Consider the following 17,751-nt stretch of genomic DNA (forward strand, 5'->3'; position numbering starts at 1 on the left):
ACGGGCTTCATAGAAAATGTTACCAAAATGTGTTAGACTCTATTTGACCAATGCCTGACCCACCTCATATGCTGCCCTGTGAGATCATTGGCTACGTTTGCAATCATTCATCTATAATAATTTAGCATATAAAAGAGCAAATACTTCATTAGGTGCATTTGGCAAATATAGTTGAGTTCAATCTTTGAGATGCTTCTGTTTCTTTACATTCTCCTGTGTTTCTTTCAGCTTCAAGCAAAGGTGGGAAACACTCCTTGCCGAATGATGGGAGAACCTAAGCACCCTCTGCTTTTCAAGGATGGAGACGTAACTATTGGGGCACTTTTTCCAGTACACAGCATAGAGACATTATCTTCATTCAAGTTTACACAAAAACCTCAGTTTCTATCATGCTCCAGGTTTGTTATAATGTTATGTGGAATTTAGTATGTATATGCATGTCTTTTACTTCAACAATGTCTTTATCTGTTTATACATTTAGTTAATATTAGCTGATTTGCTGATTTTCACAGTGTGAATCTGAGAGATTTTCGGCTAGCTCAAATCATGATTTTTGCCATTGAAGAGATCAACAGAAGTGAAAGTTTGCTCCCAAATGTTTCTATTGGCTACAGAATTTATGATACCTGTAGTTCAAGAATGTCTTCTATGAGTGCAACTGTCGGACTAATGAATGGTCTAGAGATTGAAGCAGGGGACACATGCAGTGGACAGTCTCCTATACATGCTATCATAGGAGAAACAGAGTCTTCTGCCACCGTGATTTTGTCCAGAACTACAGGACCTTTTAAAATTCCAGTGGTAGGTGCAAATTAAAATAGGTTTGATCAGCATATTGTGGACACATTTAATTGTTTCCTCTATTTTTTTTTTATTTTTTTTTTTAGATAAGTCATGCAGCCTCCTGTGAATGTCTTAGTAATAGAAAAGACTACCCCTCATTCTTCAGGACTATTTCTAGTGATTACCACCAAGGCAGAGCACTTGCATATATAGTCAAGCACTTAGGCTGGTCTTGGGTGGGAGCTGTGAACAGTGACAATGATTATGGAAACAATGGAATGGCCATATTTCTTAATACAGCTCAGAAGGAAGGTATCTGTGTGGAGTACTCTGTGAAATTCTACAGAACAGAGCCTGAAAAACTCAAAAAAGTGGTAGACACAATAAAAAAAGGTACCGTAAAAGTGATTGTTGCATTCATTTCATTTCTTGAGATGGGTTTATTAACTGAACAGCTAAGTATTCAGAACATAACGGGCCTCCAAATGGTTGGTGTGGAGGCATGGATAACTTCAAAGTCTTTGATCACTCCAACAACCTTTCGTGTGCTGGGAGGCTCACTGGGGTTTGCAATGAGAAAAATCAATATTGAAGGTTTTGCCGATTATGTTATAAAAGCATTCTGGGACACAGCTTTTCCATGCTCACATGATCAAGGGAATGATTCTCAGATCAAAGTAAATTGCAGCAGCTATCAGGATCTACTTGTGCTGAAAAATTACAATGAAGATGTGCCTGAACACAGATTTTCAAGCAACGCCTACAAAGCAGTTTATGCTGTGGCTCACTCACTACACAGTCTACTCAAGTGCAAAACACAAGAAGGCTGTGCGAACGGCCTGAAAATACAACCACAGCAGGTAAATAAATAAATAAACCAGAATTGAGCTAAACAGATAGAGATAAGTAGGTAACACTTTATAATAACTTTCATTAATAAATCATTAACAAACATTATATAATGCTTAACAGATCATTAGATAATATATATTCACATAGCTAGAAATATGAGATAATGTGCTTGTTAATGTTAACAAAATTACTTATTTAACATTACCTAATGATTAACAGACAGACAGATGGTTTACAATGATTAAAAGCTTCATTACTAAATCATTACAAACATATGATGCTTAACTGATCATTAGTCAATGCGTACAAATGTCATTAATCTTTTGATTCATACGATCATGCACTTTTTAAAAATCTTCAAATGATTTTAAAATAAATTATACAATGGTTACAAGCTTATTTGTTAATGTACTTTTGGATGCTAACAAATTAATCATCATTAAACTTCAGTTCACATATTACCTAATGTTCGTTTTTACATTTACAAATGTTGTGAAAAAAGAACTTAAGTAATTTTAAGCTCTTTACTATTCACTGAATTCATGTTAACACATTATTCATTAACTCATAACCACAGTCTGTAAAGGCCAAACATTTGGTCTCTGTTTTAGTCTTCTACTATTTACACATCTTAACAAATAATTTATTATTAATTATTTGTTCATGTTTTTGCAGTACCCAATCTAAAGTGGAAACTATTTATCATTTGTAAATGTTTATAAATGTTTAATAATCATTCAGGACCTTAATGGTTATTGGACTTTTAGCTGCTGTAACAACGTTTTTGTGTAAAGGGTGGTTAGTTAAGTTTATGTAAATGCTTCTTAAAGACGTTACAAACGTTGTAATTTGGGTGCAAAACATGTTTTTATTGCCTCAACACTTATATTAGTATACTATATCGTTAAACAGGGTGTTCCTTGAATCATAAATCAGCAGGAGAAAACAAATCAATTTTTCAAGAAAATACTTGTTTATTTATCAAAACATACTATAACATAATTGAACCATGTTCCCTCATAGTAATCAAACTGACCCCTCTACACTTCTGACCCCTTACCCAACCCTTAAACCTACCCATACGACCAACCCCTAACCTTACCCATATCACACCTCAATAGCAGCAAAAGTGTTGTACATTAACAAAAGCTTTTAATCATTGTATAACATATGTTCAAATTATTTGTAGATTTTCAAGAAGTGCATGATCATATGAATTAAAAGTTTAATGACATTTTTCAGCATTTAAATTTATATTAATTATCTGTTGAATATTAGGTAATGTTTAATAAATTTAGTAATAGTATAGCATATATTAACAAACAATTTGTTAAGCATTATATAATGTTTGTTAATGATTTATAAATGAAAGTTATTATAGAGTGGTACTGATAAGTATTTCTGGTTGACATTGTATTACAATTAGTCAATTACATCTAATTTGTCTTTTCACTAGGTGGTTGAGGCTCTGAAAAAGGTAAATTTCACTGTAAAGTTTGGAGATCGTGTGTGGTTTGACAGCACTGGTGCCACAGTAGCCCAATATGAAGTTGTGAACTGGCAGCAGGATTTTGATGGATCAGTCCAATTTAAACCAGTGGGATACTATGATGCCTCACTGCCCCCTGACCAGCGCTTTGTGGTTAACACTGAAAACATACTTTGGGCTGGAGGACAGCTGGAGGTAAATGCCAATAACCTTTTTTTTTTTGCTTAAACTGGGCTGCCAAAATCTAAAAAATGCAAATGCTAGCACTGACATCTAATACAAAAGGAGAATATTACACTATAAGTAAATGATTATTATTAGGATAATAAATAACAGTGACCTCAACCATTTTGCAAATGTATTTTTTTTTTCAAGAATAAAGACCAAGTTATATACTTTGATAGAGTAGAAAATGTAGACTGCGTTGAAGAACACACACACACACACACAAGTGTACATATCTATATTTTTCAATGTAGAAGCCGAGGTCTGTGTGCAGTGAGAGCTGTCCTCCAGGCACTAGGAAGGCTGCACAGAAAGGAAGACCTGTCTGCTGTTATGACTGTATTCTATGTGCAGAAGGAGAAATTAGTAATGAGACAGGTAAACTTCAATCAATCTCAAAGTTCCAAAGAAAATTGGTTAGTTGCTCTTTTTGTGGTTTTCTTTTGCTCTTCAGGGTGCAGTTTTTTATCAAAGGAGTTCATAAATAAAATAATTTTGTTTTTATCTCTAACCATAGTAAACACAACTTCCTTTCCAGATTCAAATAACTGCAGGCAGTGTCCAGGGGAATACTGGTCTAATGCTGAGAAAGATAAATGTGTGTTAAAGACTTTAGAGTTCCTCTCATTCACAGAAGTTATGGGTATAGTGCTAGTCTTTTTTTCATTGTTTGGAGCAGGATTAACTCTGCTGGTGGCCATCGTGTTTTACAGCAAGAAGGACACCCCCATAGTAAAAGCCAACAACTCAGAGCTGAGCTTCCTGCTGCTCTTCTCATTGACTCTGTGTTTCCTCTGTTCACTTACTTTCATTGGTCGGCCCACTGAGTGGTCCTGTATGTTGCGTCACACAGTATTTGGGATCACTTTTGTCCTCTGTATCTCCTGTGTTCTGGGGAAAACGATAGTGGTGTTAATGGCCTTCAAGGCTACACTTCCAGGAAGTAATGTCATGAAATGGTTTGGGCCTGTACAACAACGACTCAGTGTTCTTGCCTTTACACTTATACAGGTTCTTATCTGTGTGCTTTGGCTTACAATATCTCCTCCATTTCCCTCCAAAAATATGAAATATTATAAGGAAAGAATCATTCTTGAATGCAGTCTGGGTTCTACTGTAGGTTTCTGGGCTGTATTGGGCTATATTGGCCTACTGGCTGTCTTGTGCTTCATTCTGTCTTTTCTGGCTCGTAAGCTGCCTGATAACTTTAATGAAGCCAAATTCATCACATTCAGTATGCTCATATTCTGTGCTGTATGGATTACATTTATACCAGCTTATGTCAGTTCTCCTGGAAAATTTACTGTAGCTGTGGAGATATTTGCCATTTTTTCCTCAAGCACTGGTTTACTATTCTGCATATTTGCACCTAAATGTTATATCATCCTACTAAAGCCTGAACAAAATACAAAGCAACACATGATGGGAAAAACAACATCTAAGTTTTATTGACAAAGAAAACAATATGTCTATATTAACAGTGCAATATATATACAGTATATACAGTGGGTACGGAAAGTATTCAGACCCCCTTAAATTTTTCACTCTTTGTTATATTGCAGCCATTTGCTAAAATCATTTAAGTAAATTTTTTTTCCTCATTAATGTACACACAGCACCCCATATTGACAGAAAAACACAGAATTGTTGACATTTTTGCAGATTTATTAAAAAAGAAAAACTGAAATATCACATGGTCCTAAGTATTCAGACCCTTTGCTGTGACACTCATATATTTAACTCAGGGGCTGTCCATTTCTTCTGATCAGCTATATATATATATTATTGGTTTAACGGTACATGTATTTGTCCCGAACCATCACGGTACGTATGTCACGGTTCGGTTCATGCAGTCAGACGATGAATACAGTCAGTCATAGGCGATCAATCCAGAAGGGGGCGCTTGCAGTAATGCAACGCTAACTGTCACCACAGGAAAGAGCAGAAAAAGAAACGATCTATGCACCAATCGAAAACAAGAATGGCAAGTTCAGATGCCACAAAGAGCTCGAAGAACCGCCTGCTTGTTTTAAATTAGCAGTGGGGGAAAGTTTGGGGTTCTAGAGATGCGGCTGTAAATAAGAACCGTTTTTTAGTTTTATTGTGGCCGATCACTCTTCCAAAATTGCACACAAACTGCATTGCCATCATTTCCCAAAATGTAATTTGTGTGGAATTTTTATGAGGTCTGTAAAGAGGAGAAAGTACTGTACCAGGCAGATGAAGCTCACTGGTCACGATGCTTGAAATATAGAAAGACAAATATGTGGGGGTTTATATGAATGCATCTTTCACAGGAACTGACCGTCTCCAGAAATGCTTCGATGGCATTTTCTTTTCCTCTTACCTCCATATAATGCCCAAGGAAATGCTGTATCACTATTGTTCCATAAGCGCCACCTGCTGTCATTTTCATGCAGTCCGTCAGCTGTTTTTGTTTTGTGCAGGTGTCTTGTGTAGCTTAATTTAACAAATCAAAAGTTCTGTTTTTGCTTTAAATCTTGAAATTATACAATCTAATTAAAATCCAAAACAACTGCTTATGCTACATGTAGCATTACTGTCTGTTCAAAAATTTAAATAAAATACATTTCCTGTTGTACCAAACTTGTATCGAACTGTGATCCTAAAACCGTACGTACCAAACCATGACTTCTGTGTACCGTGTACCAATATATATATATATATATATATATATATATATATATCATATTCATTTAAACATACACAACATATTGTACAAAGATAAATAAGTACTGAACATTACACTAAAATGAATGTACGCCAAATATTGTACTAAAATTGAACAGTACTGAACATTATATTAAAATTAGTGTACACCAAGTATTGTACTGAAATGAATCATTACTAAACATTATATTAAACTGTATTTACACTGGATATTGTACTGTGATGAATCAGTACTTAACATTACACTAAAATGAATGTACACCAAGTATTGTATTGTAAATACTGTATTGTATATGTATTTCTTCCCCCCAGAGAGAGAGACAGACACTTCATCTATCTAACAAAAGAGCAACAATATATAAGTGCAAATGACAAGTTTCGGTTAGCCTAACGTAGTACACGTAGCAAGATATATATTATACTATACACACACACACACACACATAAAGAAAAACAAGTAGATAGAATAGAAAAAATAGAAAGATAGTTTTTTTTTTCCTTAAAAAAAAATATATATATATAGATAAAGTAGAATTAAAATAGAATAGAAAGTGCTAGAGTTAGAGCAGGGGTGTCCAAACTCGGTCCTGGAGGGCCGGTGTCCAGAAGAGTTTAGCTCCAACCCCAACTAAACACACCTGAACCAGATAATTAAGCTCTCACTAGGCAAACTAGAAACTTAAAGGCAGGTGTGTTGAGGCAAGTTGGAGCTAAACTCTGCAGGACACTGGCCCTCCAGGACCGAGTTTGGGCACCCCTTAGTTAGAGGGTCAAATAAAGATAGAACAGATGTGTTTTAGATTTAGTTGGGCAGGTCATTCCACCAGGAGGGAACAGTTAATGAAAAAGTCAGTGAAAGTGATTTTGTGCCTCTTTGAGATGCCACAATAATACGCCGTTCACTTTCAGAACGCAAGCTTCTAGTGGGCACATAACTCTGAAGTAATGAATTTAGGTAAATGGGTGCAGAGCCAGTGGTGGTTTTGTAGGCAACCATTATTGCCTTGAATTTAATGCGAGCAGCTACTGGTAGCCAGTGCAAATTGATGAACAGAGGTGTGACATGCGATTAATCTTGCAGCGGCATTTTGGATTAATTGTAGAGGTTTGATAGAAGTGGCTGGAAGACAAGCCAAGAGAGCATTGCAATAGTCGAGCATTGCAATAGTCCAGCAATATATACAATACAACAATATTATATATATATATATATATATATATATATATATATATACAAGAAAGTGTGTGTGTGTGTGTGTGTGTGTGGAAGATGGAGTGTAAAGGGGTTTGGTGTCTCAGGTCTGTGACATTGAGATGTGACATGTTGTAACCTGAAAATCAGGCTGACGCAAAGGCTTAATTTAGTTGCATGCACTCATCTGAGAGGAAATTTCATAGGTGTATCCACAAACATGGAAAGACGCAAATAAGAAACCCTTTATTTAAAACCCAGAAGATACACCATTTTAGTGTCATAAATATCAAGGGGGTAAAATTGTCAACAACAAAGGGAATGAACAAAACACATGATGCAACTGACTGTTAAATAAGGTGTGATTATTTAATTGTTTACGGTTTGTTTCTAAAATGTCACAAGTATGATTTACAATACAAATTGTGAATGAGGTGCTGAGGGGGGGGGTTGGGTTTGGGTGAGTGACTGTGTAAAGGCACACATACATACATATATGTATAGTATGCATGAAAATGCATCTATTAAAGACATCTTATAGATTTAATATGGGCTGCCTTTGGTGCTTCACACCTTTTTATTGGTCATTTTGTTTTTCAAGAATAAGGCCCAAGGTTGAAAATTATGCTATTAGTTACTTAAATATAAAAATGTTTTTCTCTATTTAACCAGAATTTAACCAGGCCGGACTGGCCATCGGGAGCACTCCCGGAGAATTCCCGGTGGCCTGGCGGCTGATTTGGCCCGCTGCCCTGTTTTTTTGTTGTTGTTATTATTATTTTAATTATTAATATTTTATATGTATGCCTTCTCAATGTACCGAAGTGATCATTTCCGATTTTTTCATTCGATAATAAATCATAAATTGGTTAGTCTTGACTGGCAGCGCTGCACTATACGAATCAGCTCACATATGTTCCGCGCTTCCGTCAAACAATTCCGAGCAACACCGATGCGCGGGACTTGATGAAAGAGAGAAAGCGGCCAGAAGAAGCAGTGAAATGTAGCAACATCACTGACCTGTTCAGGGCTTCAAGTGCAGGTCAGTTTCATCTGTAAATACGCTAGATAGTCTAATTTTGTCTTTATTATCCTAGTTGAGTATTAAACTGCTAGTATCAGTACAAGCATCCCATTATTATCATCATTCAGAATACTGTGCAAAAGGACATCAATATCGATTGTAAAGTACATTAAAACATTTTAGCAGAGACAGATATTCACGTGGATTTATTGTACAGGGAGGGAGGGAGCTAGAGCAGACAGCAACACAAAAAATAATAAGAGTAACAGGCTCACAGCCTAATAGTGCAGTAGTGTATTAGACTTTTTCAACAAATATATTGTACTAATTTTGACATTTAGGCACTTTAGAAAATGTGTTTTAATACACTACCTGTCAAAAGGCTGTTTTTGACAGTTTTTGATCAGTAAGATTTTTAATGTTTTTAAAGAAGTCTCTTCTGCTCAGCAAGCCTGCATTTATTTGATCCAAAATACAGCAAAAACAATAATATTGTGAAAACATTTTTATTATTTAAGATAACTGATTTCTATTTGAATATATTTTAAAATGTAATTTATTCCTGTGATTTCAAAGCTGAATTTTCAGTATCATTACTCCAGTCTTCAGTGTCACATGATCCTTCAGAACAAGTTTATTATAGTTTTTAATTTTTAAATTTGTTTTATTTTAATAGTTTTTATTAGTTTCATATTTGTGTTAGTTTTAGTTTAGTTTTTATTTTGTGAACGCATTTTTATTTAGTTTTTATATAGTTTAGTTTCAGTTTTAATTAAAGTTCAGCAGAATTAACAGATCACTTCCAGAGCGCAGGCCAAAGAAAGACGTAGGCATAATTTAACCTTAGTGAGGCAAACATATAGCGACACAAAATTAACGCATGCTGATTGATTAGATAGTAAAAGTATACAAATACACGCCAAAGTAAGCAGGCACTTTTTTACTAAATTCATCTACACAAGTCGCGCTTAATGTCATATCCAATGATGTGTGTTGAGATATTTAGTATGAAAATAAATGTAGCCTGTACAATTAAATATTGATAATAATAATAATAATAATAATAATAATAATAATAATGTTTCATGAACAGCAAATTAGAATATTATAGTGACTTCTGAAGGAACATGTGACACTGAAGACTGGAGTAATGATGCTGAAAATTCAGCTTTTTGATCACAGGAATAAATTAGAATTTAAAATATATTCAAAACGAAAGCAGTTATTTTAAATAGTAAACATATTTCACAATATTACTGCTCTTGCTGTACTTTGGATCAAATAAATACAGGCTTGGTGAGCAGAAGAGACTTCTTTTAAAAACATTAAAAATCTTTCAAATACTTTTGACTAGTAGTAGTGTATATTTGTATGAAATATAGTTCTGTCATGACATCTCTCGGAGGGATTGGCATGGTAATGTACATGACAATGTTAATGTATTTGGTCTTGGTGCAATAGATCTGCTACGCTGCTGCTGCTAGACTTGCTACTAATACATCCACAATATGCTGCTGTGAGCATGTAAGAATTATTGCTGCTGCAAATATAACATACATAAAATAACCCCCATATAGCATACATGAATCACCTCGTAGCAGATCTATACAGGTGGAGCTGGGGAAGGTGGAGGGTTTCTGAAGCAAGCTGCAACTGCTACGGCAAGCACTAGTCATATATTTGAATGTTGAGCAATGAGTTCATTGGCTACCGATACAGGAGAGAACCAATCAGTTGTGCCATGTGATAATGATGTCATTAGGTCAGATTGAGTTAGACCGATCAGACTGCGCCATCTAGAGTTTCATGCCAGAACTCTGTATGTTTGTTAAATCTAGTCTATTTGAGTAATTTTAAGATAAATAGCATTCTGTGCTAACAAATTGAAATGAGGTGGTTGTTTTCAACAAGGTTATAAACAGTTATGTTTATAACAGTAGACCTGCTGGTGAAGAAGTGACTGTAAGAAAAGGGGGGGGGGGCAAAGATATTGGGGAAAATGAAGAAAAGGGAAAGGGAAGTGAAGGGGCAGTGCAAGAGAGAATCTTTAATTATTTTCCACTGCCCCAGACTAAGGATTTAGATCTTTTTATGTGATGGCCATACAAATAATAGGGTTGTCTGTGGTTTCAGAAATTGTTGTGGATGTATAGGTAATATACAGAAATAAGAGGCCAAAATGTTACCTTTTGAGGTACAACAGCTTGTCACTGAAACAGTACCCTTAAAAGGACATATTTGTTCCTTTTTTACGCCTAATAGGTAGGCCTACATATTAGTACCTTAAGGGTACGAATTACTACTCTAAGGTACTAATATGTTCCTATTAGGGGTAAAAAACGTACAAAGATGTCCTTTTAAGAGTACTGCTCCAGTGACAAGCTGTTGTACCCCAAAAGGTAAAATGTTGGTCCCTTTTGTTCTGTGTGGCCTGGATGAGTGTGAGATTTCCCGGCCTGAAATTGTGTCCCAGTCCGGCCCTGCAGACGACTTCCCTTACTGATCACGTCTCTTGCGAGGCAGGATGCTGGACTCATGAAAAATAATCTCGTTGTTTGTATCCACCAAAACGTCTCAGGTTACGTATATAATCCTAGTTCCTCGAGGGAATGAGACGCTGCGTCGGAAACGCTAGGGGAACGGCCTTCAGCGTGACGGGCTCTGAACCTCGTGTGTAATCAGACCAATAGATGGGCGAGACGTCACGGCGGGTGACGTAATGACCAGGAAGCTATAAAAGCACGTGCGGTGAGACCAGCGTCAGCTTCTAGGAATGAAGCAAGCGCTGGCAGGGACGCCGGAAGTATGGCACCGCGACGCAGCATCTCGTTCCCTCGAGGAACTAGGGTTACATATGTAACCTGAGACGTTCCTCTTCAGGAACTCGAGCTGCGTCGGAAACGCTAGGGGAACGCGACTGCCCACGCCGCCAGACTTCTAAGTCTCTGCCTAGTGTGGAAGACTGCACAGCTAGGGCGAGGCATCCATTCCCCGGGCCTCGGCCCCTGTCTCGACAGGATGTCTGCTCCCAATTTGAGATGCCCAGGAATTTAAACTGCTCTCAGCGAGAGAAGTTTGCCCTGGGACCACACAAGGATCTGGTACGCTAGTCTGTAGAAACGGCGTGAGCGCAAACCTCCCTGGTGGTTGATGTAAGAGACCACCGCTGTGTTGTCGGTGCGCACCAACACATGGTGACCTCTTAGGTCTGGGAGGAAGTGCATGAAGCACGGCCCGCATCTCCAGGCAGTTGATGTGCCACGTGAGATGGCGATAGGCATCGCCGCGTGACCTTGAACATACGAAGCGGGTTTCCCCTCGGGGAGAACCCCCTGGTCTTGCGCCACCACTGTAGGGGCCTCATGTACAGCAGGCCAATAGGTATCACGTTGGACGCAGCTGCCATCAGACCCAGCAGTCTCTGAAACTGCGTAATACGAGCAGCCAGCTCGGTGCCCTGTAACGGCGAACCGGCAGGGACAACCGAAGCCGCTGCTCTAGAGACCTCTGCGGAGGTGGCGAGCCTCTTAGCCCTGCTACGTTGCCGGGCAATGACTGAGAGTGGCGCTCGCAGGAGACCGCTGCGCCCTGTAACTCCGGCAGGGTTAGCAGCCGATCTCCTGAGGGCACTGAGGCGAGACGGACACCGTGTAATGCGGTGTAACCCGCTGCACCCCAGAGGGGACTGCCCTGCCCGTCACGCTGAAGGGCGTTCCCCTAGCGTTTCCGACGCAGCTCGAGTTCCTGAAGAGGAACTGATTTACTGAAGTCAAAAGACGGATTGAATTGGCATTAGTGCGAGCGGTGCTTGTTGTGAGGCGGAAGCGACCAGCCGGCAGAGGATTCCGCAGCCTTACTCGAACAGTTATGTTCACGATTTCTGATTTACTTAACGTATACTGCATGAGGGGGGCTGTGATTGGATGATGACAGGTATCGGTGATCATTCTCAAGTGATCAGCACTGCTGCTGTTGTATCAGTCAGTGGTTAGATCAGCATAGCAGTTAAAGAACGGGACAAGGGAGGTCACGTACTGGACAAATTAATTAGGCCCAAAATACAGGACGGTTGGCAACCCTACATGTGCAGTGCATTCATTGTGGTGTCAAGAGAATAAAGAACAAGCAGATTAAAAAAATAAGACCTGCAGAAAAAAGAACAAGCAGATGAAAAAAATAAGACCTGCATATGTATCTTCTTGAGGCTAAATTATCATGTCACAAACTCCTCGTTAAATGCATTTTAAGTCTTGTCAAGTCAAGTCACCTTTTTTTGTACAGTGCTGTAACTACTAGCTGGTCATTAAACAGTCCACGCTTCCAAAGCACTGATGCCCATACATTTTATTTATTAAAATGGAACACTGTGAAAACTAAACACAAACAGAAACAAAGAAAACACAGTTTTACACACAACATTTTTACACACAACAAGGACATCAAAAACCAAAAAATAAAATATACAAACATTAACACTTTTACCGTGTTTGGAACAGATTACTTCATGGTAAGCAGATGGTTAGGGGTTAGATGCTCTAAGCTTGAGGGATCACTGAGGCCATCTACTGTCAGTGGACAGTTATTGACTATAGACATTGCTTCATAGAAGAACGTACGTAAGGAAGCATCATTTAGTCTCCCAGCACTTTGTGCAAAAACTGAACTCATTACACCCTTAACGGTTTTAATCTGCCGCTCCCAGATGCCTCCAGCGTGACTTGAACTGGGTGCATTCAGACAGAAGTCGCCCTACTTGTTTGCCAGATATGCTGCCACTCTCTCTTTACTCACTTCTTTTAAGGCATTCTTCAACTCACTCTTTGCCCCTACGAAGTTAGTTCCTTGGTCTGATCTAATTTGTCTAAAAGCTCCATGGATAGCTATGAAACAACATAAAGCATTGATGAAAGCATCAGTTGTCATGTCTTCCAACATCTCTGTTGGCGCTTTTCCACTGCATGGTACGACTCGGCTCGGCACGATTTGCGTTTCCACTGCAGTTTAGTATCGCTTTAGAGTGGGTGGGATTATTCACATGTCGTTATAGTTGTGCCGCCTCTATTGCCACGACTCCTAAAAAAAAAGTTTTCATGCCGCGTCGCCCCATCAAGCTCTAGCTGGATCCGCTCCTCTGCTATCAACGAGAGGAACGTCTGTACTTCCGCAACAGACAACGAAACTTTTTGGTTGTTAAAAAAAGGTGCGCTCATTCAAAACAGTTGCATTCGATCCTTCGCTGGATGTGCTGATTTAAATCTAGCGGTTCTGTTGTGTTTGTGTGGCAAGTACAGCAGGTAGAGACGATTCTCTCCGGCCAATCCGTGATCAGCAGAGTTTACACGTCACGTTTTGGTAACGGTACGGTTCACTTGGAACCTCAACTGAGGTGGTACTAAAAAAGTACCAGGTACTGTACCCAGTGGAAAACCCCCCAAAAGTGAACTGTACTGAGCCATACCGTGCCATACCATGCAGTGGAAAAGCGCCATATGTGGACAGCTCTGGAGCAGAGACAAGTGAAAAGGAGACCATACTATATTTACAGTATATTCCTTGCGACCTTGCTTGGTGCAAAAAGAACCAAAACAGTCCATGCCACAATAAGTAAATGGCGGAGAAGGATCAGTATGGTCACAGGGAAAATCTGCCATTCGTTGTTGTTCTGGTGGCCTATGAGCTCTCCTACAAGGAACACACTGCCATATGTACTGGGCTACAACCTTGCTGCCATCAATAAGTTATTTCAGAGTCTGTCCCCTGCCTTGACGTTCAATTTTTTGATAATGATATCCTATAATAAGGCGTGTGACAACACTATCCCTTGGGAGGATTGCTGGATGCCGCAATTCAAAAGCTACAGATGCATTCCTCAGTCATCCTCCCATCCTCATTATTCTATCTTGCATGAATAGATCAAGCTGATAGAGGGGATGAATGCAAGGCAGCTTCCCAGGTTCCTGGCTAAGTACATACAGCTCTTCTTTAAAGGCATTCTGTTGTGCAAGTCGAATAAGACGTTCACAGCTTTAGTCCTTTTTGAGAACTGTGATATTTGCTGTTGAAAATCCACTTGCTTTATGGCCTCTGTCTTCAATACTTGGATGGCCTTGACCTCCGGGTCTCCCACCGATAGCTCTAATGTACAGCACCTATAGAACATGATCAAATGCAATAGAGGTATGACGTGCAGTTTCTGTCTGGTGTTGAGGTTATTCTAAACTATTATACTGAATCCTAAATAAGTGTACACAAACACAAACACAAACACACACACACACACACACACACACAACCAAGTCAATATAAAGTCAAATACAAGAGTCATGCGAAGTGCTGATTTTTCAATCGATTTTTCAACTGCATGGCGTTCAAAGCTTCAAATGTCATCAGTCACGTGGTATTGTCATTTCGATACAAGCATCGGCACAGTGTGTGATACAAGTGTTTTGAAAACTGCGTTGGAGCATCTGAGCCTCAGTATCAATCATCCCATCACGAATATGGACTCAGAGTTTGGAGAAACAAACTACATGGTAATGTTATCATAAATATCTATATTTGATGCCGATACTGAAATATCTGACACGGTTCCATTACTCATTTTCCACAGTATTTACCGTATATAGCGTACACTGATACAAGCTGCGTCTCTCTTTCCTCTCCGACAGAGTTTGACACACATCCACCTCCTGTCGATTACAGAGTCTGAATGTCCATGCGAGATTGCAGGTATTCCGCATAATTTAATCATTATGTGGCGAGCACTTTATTGTAACATGAGAACACAGTCATGTAATCGCAGAAAACTGGATGCGAGCTCTCAAATAGACCTAATTATACAAATGAACTGCCTGTCCTCTCACTCCGATATTGTTTGTGCGCAGACTGTGTGCAATCGCGATCTCTCTGTGCTTTTAAAGTATAAATTATTTATCTTTGCTTCTGGATTAAACTTTGTCAAAAGTTATCAACCATTCAGAATAGATCCACCCACGCCTGAGCGATGAAAATCCTACTGGAAATTGTATTGGCTGTAAGTGAAATGCACCAGACAGTCTTTCAACAATCTAAGATGGAACTTTTAATTCTTTACAATGTAAGTTTATGCTAGAAATGTTTTGGAATGGAATATTTGTCTGATTTGTACATATAAATATCCTAGTCTGCCTATTGGCATTGTTACGGGGCTGACAAGGCGTGAGACGTGCGGATCCATGTGCAAGCTTTATTACAAGCAGAGGAGGTCAGAAACACTGGCAGGGTCGAACAATGGCAAAGAGGTATATGGCGGGCAAGACACAAGAATAATCCTAGGGCTAGCGTAGGTCAACAATCGGCGAACAGAATCACAAGGGCGAGACTAGAGGGATAAATCCAGGAAAACAGGCAAAGATCAGAAACCAAAAAAACAGAAGAGGCAGACTAAGCTAAGGCAGGGTAAACTAAACAGGCTCTGTAGAGTAGCTATCAAACGATAAGTGCTAAACAATACTCGGCAGTTAGAAGGGAGTGAGATTGAGTGTTAAATAGTGAGTGAGTGATATGAAACAGCTGTGTGCAATCAGTGCTGTGTGCAATCAGTGTAATGAATGATGGGATATGTAGTCTGGGGTGATATGCAACACTGTGTAGTGCGAGAGTCAATGAAATGGAAAGGGTGATCTCTGATGGCTAGCAGACGGAAGTTCATGGATATGGCGGGCAAGACACAAGAATAATCCTAGGGCTAGCGTAGGTCAATGATCGACGAACAGAATCACAAGGGCGAGACTAGAGGCATAAAATCAGGAAAACAGGCAAAGATCAGAAACCAAGAAAACAGACGAGGCAGACTAAGCTAAGGCAGGGTAAACTAAACAGGCTCCGTAGAGTAGCTATCAAACGATAAGCACTAAACAATACTCGGCAGTTAGAAGGGAGTGAGATTGAGTGTTAAATAGTGAGTGAGTGATATGAAACAGCTGTGTGCAATCAGTGTAATGAATGATGGGATATGTAGTCCGGGGTGATATGCAACAGTGTGTAGTGCGAGAGTCAATGAAATGGAAAGGGTGACCTCTGATGGCTAGCAGACGGAAGTTCATGGACCGGATATGTAACAGGCATCATTACATTGTACAGTCAGGTCAAAGCCATATGATGTTCCATTATTCTAAATAAATAACATATATGGCTCTTAAATCACTGCTTTTAAAAAATCAGTGCATATTTTGAATACCTCAAACTGAATTGAGGTCATTTGTTTTATAATTGTATTACTGACTGTGTACTTTTTTGTGTGAATTAAATTCAGTTTGAAATCAAAGTTGAAATCAAGCTTCCTTGTGCTGTAAGCTTTTGCAACAAAGTTACCCTATTTTAAAGACACAACTACAAAGAATGTGCAAATGTTTAAGATTGAGATTTTTGTAATGGTAATTGATCAATATTTATATGTATGTAAATAAAAGCCTATATTAAAATCTGTTCATCATATAAAGCGAATGTGTCTTTTTAGAAGACTTGGATTAAACCAATTTCAAAGCTTCAAATAATGAGTGCCTTGAAAAAGTGGATGGACAAAAAATAAAATTAAATTAAATATCTATATTGCAGTATACAGTATGTGTTAGTTTTGCCAGAGGTATTGAAAATGATTGGTCGTCATGAAATCAAAAATGACCTTACTTACTTTTTAGTGCACATTACAAGTCTTGTGGTGAACAATTGAACCATGTAAGTCAATACACTGAAAAAAAATTGACTGCCATCGCTTCGCTCTGGAAGGCGTTCTCGCTCTGATGACGTCAGTTTGATGGCTTGGGGAGAATCCTCTTGTTAAGTCATGACGTAAAGACTGCTGTTTCCGGGTCCATGCCTCTACTCATTTCACTTGAGAATACTATCTCAACAGCCATTTCTGAGCACTATTTAATTAATATTACATATTAAAGCTAAGCGTTTAAAAATTTGCTGTGCACACTACAGTCTCCGTGCTCACAGTGTCTCAGACACTAATATTTTAGCTGAATCACTGTCAGGCCATCTGGGATTTCAGTATGGAGATAAAGGGGTTATAATTTTCAGTATTACATGACATCGTGGGTGTATATTAGCAGTTTGGTGTTTTCCTGGGGCGTCTGGCAGAGGGTTAGGACCCAGAAGCAGTAAAGCATTATGTCAGACGTAACAAGCAGATATTCTTAACCACTCCTATCCAACCATGACTCTGCTATGAGCAAGAGGTGGAGTGGAGGTGCACCACAATAAAACCCTGTGCCCTTTATTTAATATTTCAATTGGAAATACACCACAACACTAAAGTCAGTTGCAACTTCCAGTTCACGGGTACTTTCAAATAGATTTTTTTCAAGGTATTGAAGTTAGACATTTCTGTATCGTGACCACCAGTTTTACATAATTTGTCAATAATATAAAAGTGGGTTTTGCTCAAAGTAGCTATTATCCACATAGATCTTTGATATGAATATTTTTTGGTAATTCATTAATTATCTC

General features: G+C 38.7%; 1 protein-coding gene across 1 annotated transcript; it reads left to right on the plus strand.

The window, feature by feature from the left end:
- The first annotated feature begins 546 nt into the window (after positions 1 to 546).
- On the plus strand, positions 547 to 5,387 carry LOC107574279 (extracellular calcium-sensing receptor-like). The gene is made up of 6 exons (XM_016260726.1): positions 547 to 801; positions 888 to 1,643; positions 3,092 to 3,319; positions 3,604 to 3,727; positions 3,888 to 4,101; positions 5,285 to 5,387. The coding sequence occupies exons 1-6, from the start codon at positions 547 to 549 to the stop codon at positions 5,385 to 5,387; spliced, it is 1,680 nt and encodes a 559-aa protein (XP_016116212.1).
- Positions 5,388 to 17,751: the final 12,364 nt, after the last annotated feature.

Source organism: Sinocyclocheilus grahami, unplaced genomic scaffold (assembly GCF_001515645.1).
Source record: "Sinocyclocheilus grahami isolate Dianchi unplaced genomic scaffold, SAMN03320097.WGS_v1.1 scaffold2167.1, whole genome shotgun sequence".
Lineage (NCBI taxonomy): Eukaryota > Metazoa > Chordata > Actinopteri > Cypriniformes > Cyprinidae > Sinocyclocheilus > Sinocyclocheilus grahami.

Bases quoted from the DNA above. Each gene is read 5' to 3' on its own strand.
- LOC107574279 (XM_016260726.1), top strand. From the start codon at position 547: ATGATTTTTGCCATTGAAGAGATCAACAGAAGTGAAAGTTTGCTCCCA. The intron at 3,728-3,887 runs GTAAACTTCAAT...CTTCCTTTCCAG, and splicing joins AGAAATTAGTAATGAGACAG to ATTCAAATAACTGCAGGCAG. The intron at 4,102-5,284 runs GCTGAGCTTCCT...CTGTCACCACAG, and splicing joins GTAAAAGCCAACAACTCAGA to GAAAGAGCAGAAAAAGAAAC.